Below are 16,805 nucleotides of genomic sequence, written 5' to 3' on the forward strand. Positions count from 1 at the left end.
GGTACCTTGGTGAGCTCCTGGGCGTTGGCCAGGTTGTCCACGGCAATGGCCAAGAAGACGTTCAGCAGAGTATCTGTGAGCAGCTAAGGATGCACAAGCCGTGTGTTAAGGACATGCCTGTCTGCAGCTACCAAGGGAGGGTGGCCCTGATGGCTCCTCGTCAGCGCAGCGAGGAGCAGCCAAAGGCATAAACTCCTCATTCATCCCATTTAAACAGCCCTCAGTGCACCTCCAGACAGCTGCTCCTCTGCACTTGGGCTACCCAGCACCGCCAGGTTTGTGGTGGGTCTTTCCCAGCTGGGAGAGAAGGAAGGAGCAGTGGGTGGGGAGGGGAATGCCCCCAGAGAGGGTGATAAGGTGGGGTTGTCACCACTCAAAGCACAGCAGCCATGTGGATACAGTTTCCAAACAAGGTGAGGACGATGAAGTAGATGGAGGACCACATCCCTGAGCGAACGCCTCCCTGGGAGCGGATGCCATTGTACATCACCTCGTTCCAGTCCTCACCAGTCAGGATCTGCAGGAAAGCAACACAACACCTGCACCTTCTTGTCACCTGGATCTCTCCCACCAATACACAGGAGCCAAGTACAGAGACCCTGTGCAGTGGATAACCCAGCTCCTGAGCATCAGCACCTGAGGGAGATCACACTGGACACTGCTGAGGATTCACATCTCCTCAGAAGAGTTTTGAAACTCTTCATCTTCTGTAACAGAGGTGGAAGAGTTTCCATCTCTTGCCATCCACTTTGTTACACAGGAGAGGGAGGAAGCAAGTTATATCCTAAGAGCTGATAGAGGGGAGCCTGTTTGGTTTAAAGAGCCCCTTCCGGCCATGGGGGAAGTGAGTCCCAAGTCCCTTCAGTTGTGTTCCCTTGCAGTCCAGCTCCTACCTGAAACACTGTCATGATGGCCGCAGGGAAAGTGTCAAAGTTGGCTGATGGAGTCCCATCCATGAAGTTAAACCTGGAAAGCAGAACCAGAACAAAACGGGATGAAATACCAAGGTCAACAAACCCCTGACTGCTATGCTATCAGCTCTCTTGTGCTTAGGAGGGCCTTTCCCCAGTCCAAAAAAGGTCTCCTGAATATTTGGTGCGAGAAACCAAAAAGTCTCCTGGCTAGAAGGACCCCCCACAGCCCAAAGGCACCCCCCGAGCAGGGACTTTTTTGTGTGAGAAGTACCACTGTTAGGAGCAGACTGAGTGGGAGGGCTTACAGTCTTCCTGGGCACCTAAAGAGGGTGTCATCACTTAACATCAAGAAATTCCTATTCCTCAGACTTGAAACAACCTACCTGCCTCCAAACAGCTGCATTCCCAGCAGGGCAAAGACCACAATGAAGAGGAAGAGGAGGAAGAGAAGACTGATAATAGACTTCATGGAGCTCATGAGGGAGACCACCAAATTTCTCAGGGATGCCCAGTACCTAGAAAAGAGAGACACTGCTGGAGCACTCGCAGTGATGCTGACCTCACCAGCAGGAGAGCAGGAGTGACTGGATCTGGGCTGCAGACCCAGTCTGAGATGGAGACTGACAGGCTCTGATGGTTGGTACGCACTTGGTTATTTTAAATATCCGCAGGAGACGAAGGGCTCGCAGGACACTGATCCCAAAAGAGGTTCCTGGTCTGAATATAGCCCAAACCACTTCAAAGATGCTTCCCACCGTGACCTGAGAAACAGACACAGCCACAAGTCAAAGACAGGCTCAGGACAGGCTGTTGCAGGAAAACATAATGTGCCTAAAGATGAGGCATCCACCACCCTGCCCAAGACCTGGTGTCTCAGGATGGCACAGGGAGGCTGCCCCAGCAGAAAGGGCTCCCCTGCCCACTGTGAGGGCCATCCCATTCTCCTCCTTGGTGCCTTATGTTGCATCTCCCCCCACACCCACAGCATCTCCAGGCCTGCTTACCCCACAGTCAAAGCAGTTGAAGGAAGAATGGAAATAAAGGCGTGGCCCCATCCCGTACATCTTTAAGGACATCTCCAGCAGGAAGAGCCCAAGAAACAGGAACTCTGCATAGTCTAAAAGAGAAAACCCAAACATGCATGCACCCACCTGTCACCATACAGCACACCACAGAAATGGGACAAGTCAAGGACCACACTGTATCCCCAGGCTCTCTGAGTCTGAGATGAGGGAAGTTTGTCTGTGAGGAGCTAAATTGTATGTAACAAAGCATCAACCCCATGGCTTAATTCTTCAGGGTAGATACACCTGTGTCCCAGGGGTTTGGGAGGACCAGGGATGGCCAGCACAGAGCAGAGCAGCTCTTCAGCATGATCTGACAGTGGTTGAGGTGTATGCAAAGGCATCAACCACATGACACTATAGGGGAATATTAGCAACCTGGATTTAAATCATTGCACGGCTGGAACTTGGCCAGAGAAACCAAGCCGAACAGCCAAGAGCCAGTGAAAAGCTTCTCCAGCTATTTCCTGAACGTTTAGCAGGCAAGAACCTGGCTCTTCCCCTTGTCCAGAAGATGCTTCTCACCAGGACCAGCTGCCGTACCACACCATGGCGTGCTGGGATCCCGGCAGGCCCGCGCACACCATTGCAGATTTGGGTAGACGCAGTGGTTGACAGGGACATTTTCAAGGTAAGAATAACAAGCAGCACTAGTGCAGCAGCAGCAGCAGCTCAGGAGTAACACATGACTGCCGTGGGGCTGACCACACTGCTCTGCACTTTGTCCACGCTAGGATAGGCATAGGCATAGTGCCTTTGAGACCTGACCTTGTACCATGGCCCACGGGCTGAGGGATGCTCCTGTAACTGGAAGCTTGGAATGCCCATGCCGTGCTCTGCACCAAAATTTTGACTCCATGACCAGTCTCGTCCCTGCAAACTCACACCTTTCAGCAATTGCTTGTGGGCATTCAAAGACGTGTCTCCAGTAAGATTTCCATCACCACTGGTCACAATTTTAGGATAAATCCTACCAAGACCCACAGTCTATTTCTGTCTGTTGACAAACGCATCGGACCTGAAGGACACGAGGCCGGTACAACCCCTCCACATTTGGTCACAGGGCTGAGGCAGCCCTTAGTGGCCACAGGGCCAAGGGCAAAGCTAAATTCCGTGGCTGTACACGCTCCTTTGTTATCAACAGTGAATGTAATTCAGGTTATTCCCCACCCAGCTCCATACCAGCATGGTTCTGGTGGGGTTCATCCCCACATGCCCTGAGGCAAGGAAGCAAGGATGTGCTGCAACCTCCAGCTACCAGAGACAAGAAGGTTTTGCCCACCCAGGCAAGCTCTCACACCTACACAAAGCCCAGGGACTCACAGAGGAAGTGGGTGAGCCAGGCTGGCTGGTTGTGATGGACGATGGCCACACAGGCAGTGTTGAGAGCCACCAGGCTCAGGACGATCCAGTAGAAGACCTGGGATTTCACCATGTGGCGAACGGAGATGCGCAGGAGTCGCTCCTTGTGTCGTAAATAGGAGGCACTGTCCATTCTGGCACCTTTGAGGCCAGACTGACTCAAGGGGTTACCTAAAGGAAAAGAGGGGGGGACAAGGAGTTGGGTGCTTCACTCAAGGTGAGAGAAGGACTTGGATGCTCCAGCCTTCCCTGCAACATGAGACAGGACAGGCGGCTCACGGACATTGCTCTTAAGGGACACAATTTATCCCAATGGTTATTAAGTGGCACAGGCGACAGCAGCCGAACTAGCAGAGAGGGCTGATCTGTGACAGCCTCCACGTGATGGGTGTGACTCTGGTAACTCAATAAGCTGGCAGAGGTTTCGGGGAAGCAAGCTGCGAACTGCACTGACCCAAGGTTGGATGAAGAGGTCTTCTCTGTGCCAGCCTCCGCTCGCCCACGGAGGAGATATCGACACAGTGCTCGTCACTCGAGCTCATGGCATCTGTCCGGTTCCTTTTGATGGTGGCTCGCCTGAGCACTGGGAAGGGAAGAGGAATGGGTGTTGGACAGTGGCAAAATTCTGCCAGCAGCCAGCTCATTAACCAGGACCAGGTGACCAGTGCTTAGGTCTGGCAAGAGGGGTTAAGCTCAGGGTTTAAGCTGTCAATCCACCTCCCCACACCCCCCCTCATAGGCTGCAGATTCCACTGAGGCACCCCCAGACCTCCTGTCTCAACTAGGCAGGCAGAAAGAAAAGCAGGCAGATTTTAAGGGCGTTGCTTGTCTTACCGTCTAAGGCTGAGGTCCCAGAATTTTTGTTCTCTTCAGCCAGCATGACTTCCTCTATGCAAAACACACAGTTCAGCATCAGGAGATGAGACACCATCAGACATCACTGCCTTGTGCCTAATCACCTTTCCCAGCCCAGAGGCTGGCTCTAGGTTGCAAACTCTTATCAAGTATTGGTTAGGAGGGTAGCAAGTGGCAGCTACCACACACTGGGTCAGAAAGAAAAATTACTTGTAATCGTCCCTTCTCCCTCCACTGTCATTAACCTCACCATGAAGCTGAACATTGTAGTCAAGTCAGGGGCTCTACAATCCAAACCAGAGCCAAAACTAAGGCCTGAGGCTCAGGGCTCATTTTGAGATACCCATATTTTACAAGTCTGAATGCTAGATGAAAGTGTAAATCTTCCCTTCACAGAGCTCAACGCACTGACCTGATTCCTATGAGGAGCAAGCAAGGACATGGGCTGTGGCAACACCCACAGGCTGTCACACTTGGCTGGGTGTCAGCAGGAAGCCTGGAACCTCCACCACCCCAAGCCCTTGCTCGGGTCCTCGAGCCCCAAGGCAGGAACCAGTAAGTGCATCCCCTCCAGACAGCTCCAGGAGGAAATTTAACTGGAAAACCAGTCTCACCACTCACTGCTCTACATTCCCACTGCCCACCACTGCAGGGGACTCCAGCAAACGTCAAGAGAAAGGAAACCACTGCAGAGCAAAGCTGACAGCCGTGTTGTTCACAGCCTCCCCTGGAGATGTAGCAAGCCTCGTGTTCAGAACCTGACAGTTTCATGCCACAGAACAAGAAGTTTCATCAGCGGTTGGTGATGTCCTTGTTTGCAGCCTGGCCGGGCCGTCACACCGAGCTCACCCAACGTCACCACGGGAGCACCTGAGCCACTTCAGGGTTGCACTGGATGTCGCTCAGGGATTCCCTTCCAGCCCTGCCACCCCACATGACCGGCAGTCTGTAGTGCCCTCAGAGCCCCCCGGCCCACCAGCCTTTACCCGCTTTGTCTATCCATGCCCGGTATCCGTTGAGCTCCCGCTCGATCTGCTGCTGGCGCCGCAGCTTCATGAAGGCTCGGCGGTTCTCCACTCGCTCGCGCTCTTTGGCAAACTCCCTGGGGAAGGGCAGAAGGGAGTGGTGAGAGCAGGTCCGAGGGGCAGCAGGATGTGCAGGGGGCTGGAGAACCACGGGGATGGCAGGGACCAAGGGTTTGCCAAGGTGATTGCTGGGGAGATGCACAGCCATCCCTGGCCAAAGCACGGCCAGGGGATGGGTGAATGATCAGGGAGGAGAAAAGGAGGCGTGGATGGACATGAGCAAACCCCCTGCTTGACTGCTGAGTCCTGCATGCCCCAGCTGGGAGCTGCCACCATTCAGGGAGGATGTTCCCAGTGCCACCCAACTCCAGAACAGGCTCAGCTTCTGCGTGTCCCTTCAGGGAATAAAAACCAGGCAGTGCAAAGAGACAGTGAGGGGATGGAGCAGGGCAGGTCATGTCCCCTGCCTTTACCTCCTCCTCTGAATTCCTTTTCTTTCCAGTTTCTCATTGGATTATTTTCCCAGGACTTGAGACATCCCTGTTGTCCTCCTCTGGATTTCAGTGTCTCACAAGAACTGTCCAGGTGTGATGACCAGCCCAGAAGAGGACAACAGCTTGGGGCATCTCTGCAGTGGGCAGGAGGTAAGGCAGCACCACAGGGGCTCTGTGCAGACTGGGGCATATCAAACACTGAACAACACTGGCCAGAACTAATGCTGTGGCTGCTGCAGCCTCAAAAATACGTGGTGCACAGAGGCAGTAGCAACCATGTGCTCACATGCACCCCTAAGCACACAGATAAACACACTCCTCAGTACACAAGACAGGATTTCACCTATAGCCCAGCCCAAAGCTGTGTGATAAGACACCCCCATTTGCAAAGTACATTGAACGCAAACAGAAAAATGGAAATACTTGGCAGGGAACACAGGAGTGGCAATGCAGACAATCTCCACCCACACCAGGGGCTGTATGTAAGATGACATGGCCAGACCTGCTTCTAGGAGGTCCCACAGCCCATGTTTGCACACACCATATACCTGGGGTACCCTGACCCGAAAGTTACACCTCCACTGATGATCACATTTGCACACAGGGAGCATCCCTAATACCAGACATCCCCCCAGCACACCCTTCCTTCCTTGCCACATCATCAGGGGAGTCACAATCTGCTGGCTGCAGCTCCCTGTTCCAGCCCCAAGTCCCAGCATCCACAGAACTCCAGCCCATGCCCTCCTTCCCCCTCCTGGTCCCAGGGTGCCCTGAGGGAAGCATGATTACAAAGAACAAATGGCACTGTTCTCTCTGGAAGATGAACATCTCTCTCCCCAGAGACTAGCAGCAATCTCAAGCCTCGAAAAATAAAATATGTTCGAAAGAATTGAAAGGATTGGTCTGTCTGCTGCAGTGAGAGTTCAAGTGCATTACCCCAGCTGAGCTATTACACCCCTGACGCCGTGTGGGCTCTCACATGTGTGTGTGTGTGTGCATGTGTTTGTGTGGAAAGCCCTGAATGTTCCCTGCAATCCCTTGTTTAAGGTCCCCAGACAATTCAAGCGTTTTTAATTCCACCCCAGGAAGGTGAAGTTTCCTGCCGCTCTGGCATTAAGCACCAAATGGCTCTCCCCCTCCAGCACTGGCTTTCAGACTGAAATGAAACTTTCTTCCCAGGGCAGGGAAGGGGAAGAGAACAAAAGGCAAGGAAGAGAAAAGCAGCCTAAGTGAAGGCAAGGAGGGTGGGAGGAGATGGGGGAGAAGGAAGGAGCTCCCACAGCCAACAGTGAAATTCACTTTCAGTTTTGGGTATGCCATGCCAAAAACCCTCCTTGCCCTATCTGGAGGAAAGGCAGGAGCATTTGGCTGTGCTATCATTCCTCACTAGCCTTTGTTTGCAAATTTGGGATGTCAAAAAATGAGAAGATGCCATTTGCAGTCTGAGTTAGTGGGGAAGTTCCTGTCTTCCTCTGATTTGGTCCTCTGGTCCTCCCAAGGCCTGAACCTCTGCCCCACAGGCCATAACCCCATGTCAGCCAGCACCTTGGCAGCACTTTTCCCAGTCAGACCCTGTCCATACAGAATCCTAGAATGATTTGGATTGGAAGAGATCTTAAAGACCATCTCATTCCTTGCCATAGGCAGGGAGACCTTCCACCAGACCAGGATGCTTCAAGCCTCCTCCAGCCAGGCCTTGAACACTTCCAGGGGTGGGGCAGCCACAGCTTCTCTGAGCAACCTGTGCCAGGGCCTCACCACCCTTACAGGGAAAAATTTCTTCCTAATATCTGACCTAACCCTGCCCTCTATCAGTTTGAAGTCATTCCCTCATGTCCTGTCACTCCAGGCCCTAGTCAAAAATCCCTTCTCCAAATCCCTTGTGGCCCTTTAGGCACTGGAAGGGGCTCTAAGATCTCCCCCAGAGCCTTTTCCACTCCAGGCTGAACAACCCCAGTTCTCTCAGCTTGCCTGCAACTGGGAGCACTTGGTAAGCTTCCCCTGCTTTACACCAGCTGGGAATCAGGCCACTCTGCCACCTCCTGCTTTGCCATCCCTGTCTTCCAGCTCCTCCTCTGCTGAGGCTGGTGCACGGCGAGAGAAGCCACCCAGCTGAGCCTCAAGTCACCTTTTGCTGAAGAAGGGAACGGGAGCACCTTTTCCAGAGCCCACCTCATCAAGCATTTTCCCCCTACCCAACCATTTGCCCACAGAGCACTACTTTGCAGGGAGCTGGTGCCACACGCCTTCAGGGACAAGGTCCGTGCCGCTGCGGCAGCGTCTCGGAGGGAGTCGCTGCCCACACACTTGATCCCTAATGGATCTTAATTGCTTTTGTCCATTAGAAGCAGGAAGAGGTGGCAGAAAGGGGAGGGGGAGAAAAAAAAAAAAAAGTTAATCTCAACTTAATGAATTATTACATTTCAGAGAGACACGTTACCGAGCAGGGCAGCAGCGGGGGCTGGTGACATCTGAGAGTGGGTAGGCGATGCTGACAGATCAAGGATTGCTCAGAGCCAATTTGCAGCAGCGGGTAGAGATAATACTGTGTGTGAGTGAGAACAGGGCCAGCAATGGTGACTGACAGCCGCTTGGGAAGGCTCCAAGTCACAGGCAGGGCAGCATCCCATCACCAAGAGAGCAGGTTCCTGCCTGCCATTGAAGGGCTCTGCTCCCGGTGCGTTTGCGTTACATTGCCAGGGATGGCCCAGTTTTGGCTCGCAAAGAACCCAGGGCTTGCTGCCCCACGGGGTCCCTGCAAGGGGGTTCAAGGGAGTCCAGCAGATTGCACAGTCTCCACCAGCAACACCTCTGCTTGTCCGCCTGGGTCTCCAGGCCCTAAATCCTGATGGCTCCAGCATGAAAACATCCACCCATGATGGCTGAGCTCCACACGTGCCAATCCTGTGTCATTGCAGCCCTTCTCTGCCCACTCTCATGAAGCTGAAGGTGCTCACAGAGCTTTAGAGGTCAGAGTGCTGAGGGTCATGGTGGGATCTGGGGAGCAGTGTGTGCCATCTGTCCTCCTGCACACAAGGGCACCATCCATCCACACACCATGCCCAGCCTGCCGGGGCGATCAGAGCACAGATGGTTTGCTCCTCCTCTGCCTGCAAATTCTCCTCTACAGCCTTGGTGTTCCCCTCATGCAGCCTGGGAGCATCTCTGCCCCTGGTAGGAGACCTTAGGGGACACCACCACGCTCAGCCACCTTCATCTCCACGTCCCCACATCATCCCCCACACCAGGGCAGTGATGGTTTTACTGCAATGTTGTGTTCTGCTCTAACTGGAGAGCTCAGGTCAGGTTTTAATGGGAGAACCACGCATGTGGAAGTATCTAGCTTGAAAATGGCTCCCCTTTTTTGAAAACAAACAAACAAACAAACAAACAAACAATAAAAACAAACACTAAAACACAAGAAAACAGAAAAACTCCCAACCAACCAACCACAAAAAAACCAACAACCAAAAACCAGTTAAGAAAAAAGAATTTCACAGATACTGCAATCCACTTTTCTACTTTTTGGACCATCTTTGAGTCCAGAGCAGGTATACAGTGCTGGTCACCTCAATATTGTGGGCTCCATGCTTTGAAACAACAAGCCAACTATCTTCAAACCCATCGATTCACCACCCTTTGCAACCATTAAAGTTTCTTCCAGCAAACCAGTTACCAAACAGGTCTTAAAACCACATAAGGCAGCAGAAAGGATGGGATGGGAAGCAAAAAAATACTGGATTACACACTGAGGTGAGACAGCAGTACTATGCTGCTATGAAAAAAAAAAAAACAAATATAATGGCATGCATACCAAGGAAGACCATCTGTAAGACATCAGGTAATACTGCTGCTCTCCTCAGGTCTCAGCTCATGGCTCCACTTCAGGTTTGAGCACCACAGTCTGAGGGAAAACTGCCTTCGAGACTCCAGGAGGGTGTCAGAGAAGGTTATGGGACAGAACTGACAACAGACGGTGTGGGAAACACAGCTGAGACAGTTGCAAACCAGGGGGATCAGATGGTATTTACCCAAGAGGTGTAAAGGAACTGAAGTAAGAGTGTTGAACTGACTGTGCAGTCTGTAACCTGGAGCTTCAACTCAAACAGACGGTGACAAGCAGCACAGCAAAACTGGCACTGCAGATCAGGATTACTGCACTGAACCGACAGCAAGGGCAGGAGCAGGGTGCCCAAAAGGTACAAAAACCTCTGCAAAGGGAAGATGTGCTTCGTGGACCTGCTTTGTAGGAGGAAATAAGTTTTTTGGCTACGGAAAATTGCTTGATTTAAGTTCACTTGAACTGCCAGAAGTCGGAGAAGATTCAAGGCCAGGTTGGATGGGGCTCTGAGCAACCTGGTCCAGTGAAAGGTGTCTCTGTCCATGGCAGGGGGGTTGGAATGAGAAGATCTTTAAGGTCCCTTCCAACCCAGGCCGTTCTGTTATTCTCTGAATCAACAAGGATAACTGTAAGGTCTTGCACACAGGACAACATAATCCAGGAGGGCAGCACAGTCTAGGATCTACCCAGCTGGGAAGGAGCTCTGTGGAAAGGAGCCCGTGGGTCCCAGTGACAAGCTCAGTGCAAACAAAGAGTGTGCTGCTGCAGCAAAGGAAGCCATCAGGATGCTGGGCTGCATCAGTGAGGGCATCACCAGCAGATAAGAGGGCCACCAGCATTCTGGTTGTAGACTCCCAATTTCAACATTTTTCCAAGGGTAACAATGCTGAGGTTTATATTGCTGTCCCCATTGCCCAGAGAACTCTGTGTGCAATGATGCAGCAAATGCAGCAACAGGACAGTCAGCTCATGCTGCAAGGAAGCTGCAGAAGGGTGGTGGAGGGTCTGGAAGCCCCACCAGCCAGAAGCAGAGTTGGAAGCTCTAGATTGCATTTCACTCTTATCAGGCAGGGCTGGCATGAGCAGCACAGCTTCACTGCTTCAAGAGCCCCGGGCTTTGTTCGCAATCACTCCCACTGGCTCATGCAGTGCTGGAAAAACGTCACTCCTCCCCTTCCCTCCTATGCTCCAGTTTTTATCCTCTTTAAGCAGAGAACAGTTTTACAGTCACCCTTTGCAAGCAACAGTGATCTGCAGATGAAAGGTGCATGGCCAGTACAGCAGGTGAGTTACAGCACGGGGGAAAAAAAATAACCAGTTTCCAACATTTCACCATGTTAACTTCCCAGGAGCTTCCAAGCACTCTAATTGAAGCCTTCAACACACAGATACAACGAATTCAGAACCAGCCATCAAGTGTGAAACCTGCAATACAACCACTAGATGTGCCAGTCCACTGCTGCAAACCAAATAGCAGCCTATGATGCACAAAGGACAGATAATTCTATGGTTGTCCTTTGGGGTGTCCTGTCAGCTTCACCCAACAGCAGTGCCCAGCACCACCTTACAAGGGTGGAGCTGATCCTGGAGGAACTGGGCATCTCCAAAGCCACCCACCAAGTCAAAGAGCTGCAGCCATGGCCATTCTATTGCTGTCATCAACCAGGATCACAGAAATTACAATAATCTGGAACAAACTACTCCAAAAGCAATCTATAAGCACAAATATCTGCCTAGTGCTTTATCAAGAGGACCAAAAAGCTGAGCTTTTCACCCGCAGTCTGCAGAACACAGGCAATCCACAGAGCAGGTTTGCAAGGAGGCACGAACAAGAGCAATTTTGAAGCAATTGAGACACGCTGGCAAATAATTTGCCAGGAGAAATCAAAGGGGAAAGTCACCGAGTCATCTTTTTGTTGTGGATTTTTTTTTTTTTAAATCTCGTCCAGCTGGCTGTAAGAGGAGTCATTATTCCCCTGTAACACTGGAGGATATGGCACACCAGACACGCACATCCCTTGTCAGGCAGCTTGTTTGCATAGGGCTTGGAGGCCCTCTGCAGCAAGATGGTACAGCAGAGCATGGCAAAGAGGCTCTCATTGAATATGGATGCCCACCTGCCTGCTGAATTGAGATGAAGGTCTCAGAGGCTCCTTTGCTTCACTCATGTTCAAATACCACGTCGATGACAAAGAGCCTCCCCAGAACAAAGTGACGAGCGTGGAGGGGGATGTGGGGAGACACGTTGCCACAACGCAGGAAGGCAAAGAAATTTGTTTGTTGACACCTTGTTCTCAACCTCCAAGGTACTAATCATCTTCCCAGTGTTTTTCACTTCAAACCATCTGATCCTGCTCAAATGCATGGGGGCCCAGATTTTTGTGGAGAGTCAGCGAAAAGAAGTCCATCTCCATCGAAAATGTACACTTGTTCCCTCAACACCTTTATTATTAATTGCTATAAAACTTAATTTTATTCATCGTTCGTTATGCCTCCAAATTGGATGGGAAAAAAATTCAAATTAAGCAAAGTGAAAAGATTTCAGAGATGGTACAGAAGGCTCCTGAAGGAACTGAAGAAAACTCTCCGGAGACTGGGAATGTAGTGCTAACCCAACCTGAAAGAAAGATCTTAAGACAAAGAAATCTTGCCAAATTGATCCTTTAATTATAACATTAGTCGTTTCTTTCAAAGGCTTAGTGCAAGAGCTGGGGGTGGGGGGCAGAAAAGACTTAAAGGGAGAAAAGACTTAACATCACCAGGATGAGTGGAAGCAATTAGGAGGATTTAAATTACTCTCTTGTTTAGTACAAGGCAGATGGATTTCATTTTTATTGCCATTGTGCTCGACTTCTTCCTCTGTGATCAGCTTCCAAAGGTCTTCTCCTTGGCTGGCCTGAGGATCCAGCCTTCCCAGGTCAGGCAGCATCCACTGTGCACCCACTCAGCTGTTGTTGAAGACCACAAATACCAGCGATTACAGCAACTTTGTTACCCTGGAAAGGGGCTGGAAGTACGAGACTGGATAGAGGAATGGAGCCTACCAGCCCTCAACAGGAGGATGATGCTGCAATGAATGGAGGAGGGTGACTGCATACCAGATCTGCAGAAGCTGGGGAAAGGGAGGTGGAAAAGAGTGAGAATGTAGCCTGTCTGGTATTGGGAACTCTGCATGAGTTCTCAGTGCTATTCCTCCAAGCATGACTTTTTTTAATCTTCGCTCTTTCGCCCTCTTGCTCCCAGGGACAAACTAGACATAAACCATCTTCTTGCCAGGAGTGGCAGAGCAGGCAGGGGGTCCACAGTGGCTGGGAGAGGACCAGTGGTGAGCCGTGGTCACTTCTGGGGTGGCATTACTGCTGCTGGAAGCAAGGATAGGAGACAGCACAGCTCTTATCATGGCTCTGCTGCTCTGGAGACACAGTCTGAACACACATATCCAAATTGTTTTACACGAGAAACAGCTGAGGAGAAAAAAAACCAAACCAAAACTCAGCAATTTCACTAAAAAAAGGAGAGGAAATCTTTGCAAATCTCCAGCACGGGGCATGTGCAACTTCTCGGGCCACAAGACAGCATCAAGCAATACTTGATATGAGTCTCAGCATCTTCCCAAGCTCCCAAATCCACCAGCTGCCACATGGCAGAAAACAGGGCATTTCAATGGATGCTCCATCCTCGCTCGCTCCCACTGACTCTCTTCTGCCAGGATTATTTCAGTAGCTTGTGTAGCTTTAAAAGCTGAGCAGTCACATCTCCTTGGGCTCCGTACCTGCTCTCAAAGAGGAACAGGGCCAAGTTGTTTTTTTTTCTTCTTTCCTGCTTTCAGTTAGAATTAATTGATCTGTAATTGCACCCATAGAGGGGGAAAGTTAATAGACACAGTAATAAATGCCAAAGCCACAGAAGAACTTGCTCTCCAAGCCCCTGCCTGGAGCAGCTCCATCTCCTCTTAATAGCGTCGCACGCAATTCCAGTGCCTGTGTGCCTGTTAGTATTTAGGGAGAGAAATCGAGGAGCCTTGGTATGATGATTTCTTTTCCTCTCCCACATACTTTGTGCTTAAGGAGCAGATGGATCCAGGCTGTTTACATCACGGAGGTCATGCCTCAGCTTAACAGTTGGGGAACTGACTGTTGGGAGGGATGCTCATCGCAACCAGAAGATTGCTAAATCTGGGCTCCAGCAAGCTTCTGCTGGTGGCAAATTAAACATACAAATGTCCTCCTGCAGCCTCTTTGCATTCGGGACCTACCCCGGGTGTTTGACTGTTGCCCCAAAGAAAACCCCTGCCAAGATGAGGTGAGGGCAGAGGCAGCTCTGCAGCAGCTCCTGAGTGCCAACTTGGAGGAGAAGTCTGGAAGTCCCGAGCAGACCTTGTTATTCACTGAAGCAGATGGAGCAGTTTGCAAGCAACACGGGTCCAGACCTCTGGAAGCAGGTTACCAGGGCTCAGCGCTCACCAGTGTGCCCCATGTTAACTGAGTGACCATGATTTCAGCCAGCTGGGAACAGTCTGTCTCCCTCCAAAGCAGTGACGTAATGCCAGGGAAGGAATTCCTTTGAGTGGAGGTGTAGCTTACTCCCAAAGTGACCATCTCCTCTCAGCTCAGCCCAGCCGCAGGGCACACCGGCGTATCCAGACCCTGCCTGTTCATCCAGCTCAGAGCTGAGCAATGGAAAGGTCACCCTTCCCCTCCTGCAGCAGAGCCAAGTGCTCTCTTCCAGCACAAGAGGATTGCGGTAAGTGTTAAAAACAATAAAAACTAAGCAAACAGAGCAAGGAACAAAGCTCTTCTTGCTGTGCTCAAGAACATTCATTGTTTGCCTGCAGAAGTACCTTCTCCTGCCAGCAGCAGCTTCGGATGCTTCACCCCCACTGAGGTACTGCATCCACGGAGCTGCAGAGGATGTGGCCGTGTCACACACGGTGGCCTTGCCATCGAGTGGCAGAGCCCAGCTCGCCACCTCCGCTCACCTCGCTCAGCCCTCCGGGAAGCTGAGCAGTCCTGCTTTTCCCTAGATATCTGGCACGCCACGAGAGCATCTCCATTGCCAATTAGGCCACCCACCCACTTGCATCCTTCCCCAATACAAACCCTATTAGCAATAAACAAACAGTCGAAATGCCAGCCAGTGCCTGGGAAGAGCCCTAGACAACTGCATCCAATTCAGCGGGTATGGAAACAGCTGCCTTGTGCAGGCCCGGGGCAGGAAAGCACCAAGATGGACCAGGGCATGGTCAGGCATCCCATGAGCCCCCCTCTGGTCCTCTGGCCAGTGTCTGGCTTGCAGGCCAGAGCAGTGCTGCCTTGCTGTGTCCCCAAGCTGCTCACCAGAACCAAAAGCTCCCAAGTCCACACAACACACTACACTGACACAATTCAACATTCTAACAAGGGGGTTTCCCAGCTACCTAGCCCTGAGCTTCCTAACTTTCCTTCTTTAGGCTTTTGCAGGAAAGCTCCTGCTTGACACTTACACCCAGCTGGACTTTGCTCAAATGCCCAAGCTGGATGTGACATAAGAAATACAAAAGCCACCCAACACTGCTTGGATATCTTAATCCCCCATAAGAATTCCCTCCCTGTAAGGCAATGTGAAGCCTTTCCTGTAGCCTGTCCCCAAAGCCCCTGGACTCAGACCCCAGAATGAGATTTAGGGAAATTCAACCCACCAACAGACTCTGAAGAAGCCCAAACTGTTGCTCCAGAAATTCCTGAAACCACCACCATCACACCTGAACTCACAAGACAGGGACAGAAATGACCAGGGCCATTTTCTACCTTGATCCCTTCATCTAAGGGCTTTCCACCTGGCCAAAACAGTGTTACAAAAGCTTTTGCTTTTTGGCATGGTGAGAAATTAGCTAAAAAGTTACCTGCTTCAGTAAGGGCAGAGGAGCCCACGTCCCCTTCCCATTGCAGGAGAGGACATGCTCTCCCCATGCACCAACCCCTGCCAGCGGTTGAGGATGTTGCTGATGCAACTACAGTTCATTGTCATGGAGACAAGACTTTTTCTCTCTAAACCCAGTTTAATGGCTTGGATTAAAACCGCCTTTCCCCTGGGAAGTGCAGAACAGGAACAGCTGCATTGTCCCTACGTCTCTGGTTTGTCCACATGCACCCCAGGCACTCCTACTCTCACCAGTGTGCATCCCCCACCAGCGCTGGGCACATCTCCCTGGGCACAGCCTGCACAGCAGGGAGGTGCCCTGCATCACCCCCCAGGACCCACCCCAACCCATGCCCACCATATTCCATCAGCCAGCAAAGCCACACCCCACTACAAACCTATCCTGGACTCAAATGCATTTCCATAAGACCTCCCCCATGTCTCTCCCCTTTGGCAGGTCCCAAGCAGCCAGATCCCCACTGACCATCGATTACAGGTGACCACGAGCTCTTCAGCCATGCAAAACAGCAAGAAAGCATCACCAAGGCTGCCCCCTTTCCAGCCCCCAGGGAGAGAGAGCCAAGCATAGTCAGGGAACAATCCCTTGCTGGGGTCCTGGGGGACACAGCAGTACCAGGGGTCATCCTGGGGGCTCTGAAACATGCAATGGGCACAGCCCAGAGGGGAAGGACCACGTCTCGCTTACCCTGACAGCACTCCCAGGACAAGGTTGAGGACAAAGAAGGATCCAATGATGATGAGGGGGATGAAGTACAGCCAGTTCCAGGTGGCTCCTAAGGCATCATTGGTCTGGAGGGGAAAGAAAAAACGTGTGATGTTACCTTCAATAGCAGCAACACGTGGTGGCGATTCTCCTTCCAGGCTGACCACACTGGGCTCCTCAGGATAACGTGGCCATGCCTGTCAAGACTTGGTGGGCAGTCTGCAGAGGAACTCCCCACCAGCAGAGTCCTGATGCCCCTTGGCATCCTGCCCCAGCCATACTCCCTCCAGTCTCCAGCCCCCATAGGCCAGGACCGCTTTCCTCCACCTCATTTGCCCACCCCTGCAAGGACACGGGCTGTTAAGGCAATGGTATAGTCAGAAGTGCAGGGTCCTGCAGCCCAAAATCAGGGTGTTGAGGGCAAGAGGGCCACCCTGAGCACGTTTTCCCCAGCAGCTTGACCCAGTGCTCCCCTGCACATCCCACCAAGATGGGGTGAAGCAGCCCCAGAGCAGCAGTGCCTGCTGAGCACAGATTTATAAGGTACCGTAAGACCAGAGAAGCTGGTGTCTAAAGAAGGGGCAGCCAATGTTTGTCCTTTAATGCACAGTTGGATACCTTCAAATGG

At 51.7% G+C, this 16,805-nt stretch overlaps 1 protein-coding gene across 1 annotated transcript in view; it reads right to left on the reverse strand.

The window, feature by feature from the left end:
* CACNA1E (calcium voltage-gated channel subunit alpha1 E) overlaps positions 1-16,805 on the reverse strand; it is a 360,562-nt gene that overhangs the window by 242,229 nt on the left and 101,528 nt on the right. Inside the window, exons 9-19 of the mRNA XM_051805647.1 lie at positions 16,160-16,263; positions 5,182-5,297; positions 4,175-4,228; positions 3,795-3,923; positions 3,302-3,511; positions 1,919-2,031; positions 1,563-1,675; positions 1,298-1,429; positions 894-966; positions 400-517; positions 6-73 (exon numbers count right to left, since the gene is read on the reverse strand). Of these exons, the coding sequence (XP_051661607.1) occupies positions 6-73; positions 400-517; positions 894-966; positions 1,298-1,429; positions 1,563-1,675; positions 1,919-2,031; positions 3,302-3,511; positions 3,795-3,923; positions 4,175-4,228; positions 5,182-5,297; positions 16,160-16,263 (1,230 nt within the window). The remainder of the gene's footprint in view (positions 1-5; positions 74-399; positions 518-893; positions 967-1,297; positions 1,430-1,562; positions 1,676-1,918; positions 2,032-3,301; positions 3,512-3,794; positions 3,924-4,174; positions 4,229-5,181; positions 5,298-16,159; positions 16,264-16,805) is intronic.

Source organism: Manacus candei, unplaced genomic scaffold (genome assembly GCF_025592945.1).
Source record: "Manacus candei isolate 608988 ecotype Guabito, Panama unplaced genomic scaffold, ASM2559294v1 h1tg000005l, whole genome shotgun sequence".
Classification (NCBI taxonomy): Eukaryota; Metazoa; Chordata; class Aves; order Passeriformes; family Pipridae; genus Manacus; species Manacus candei.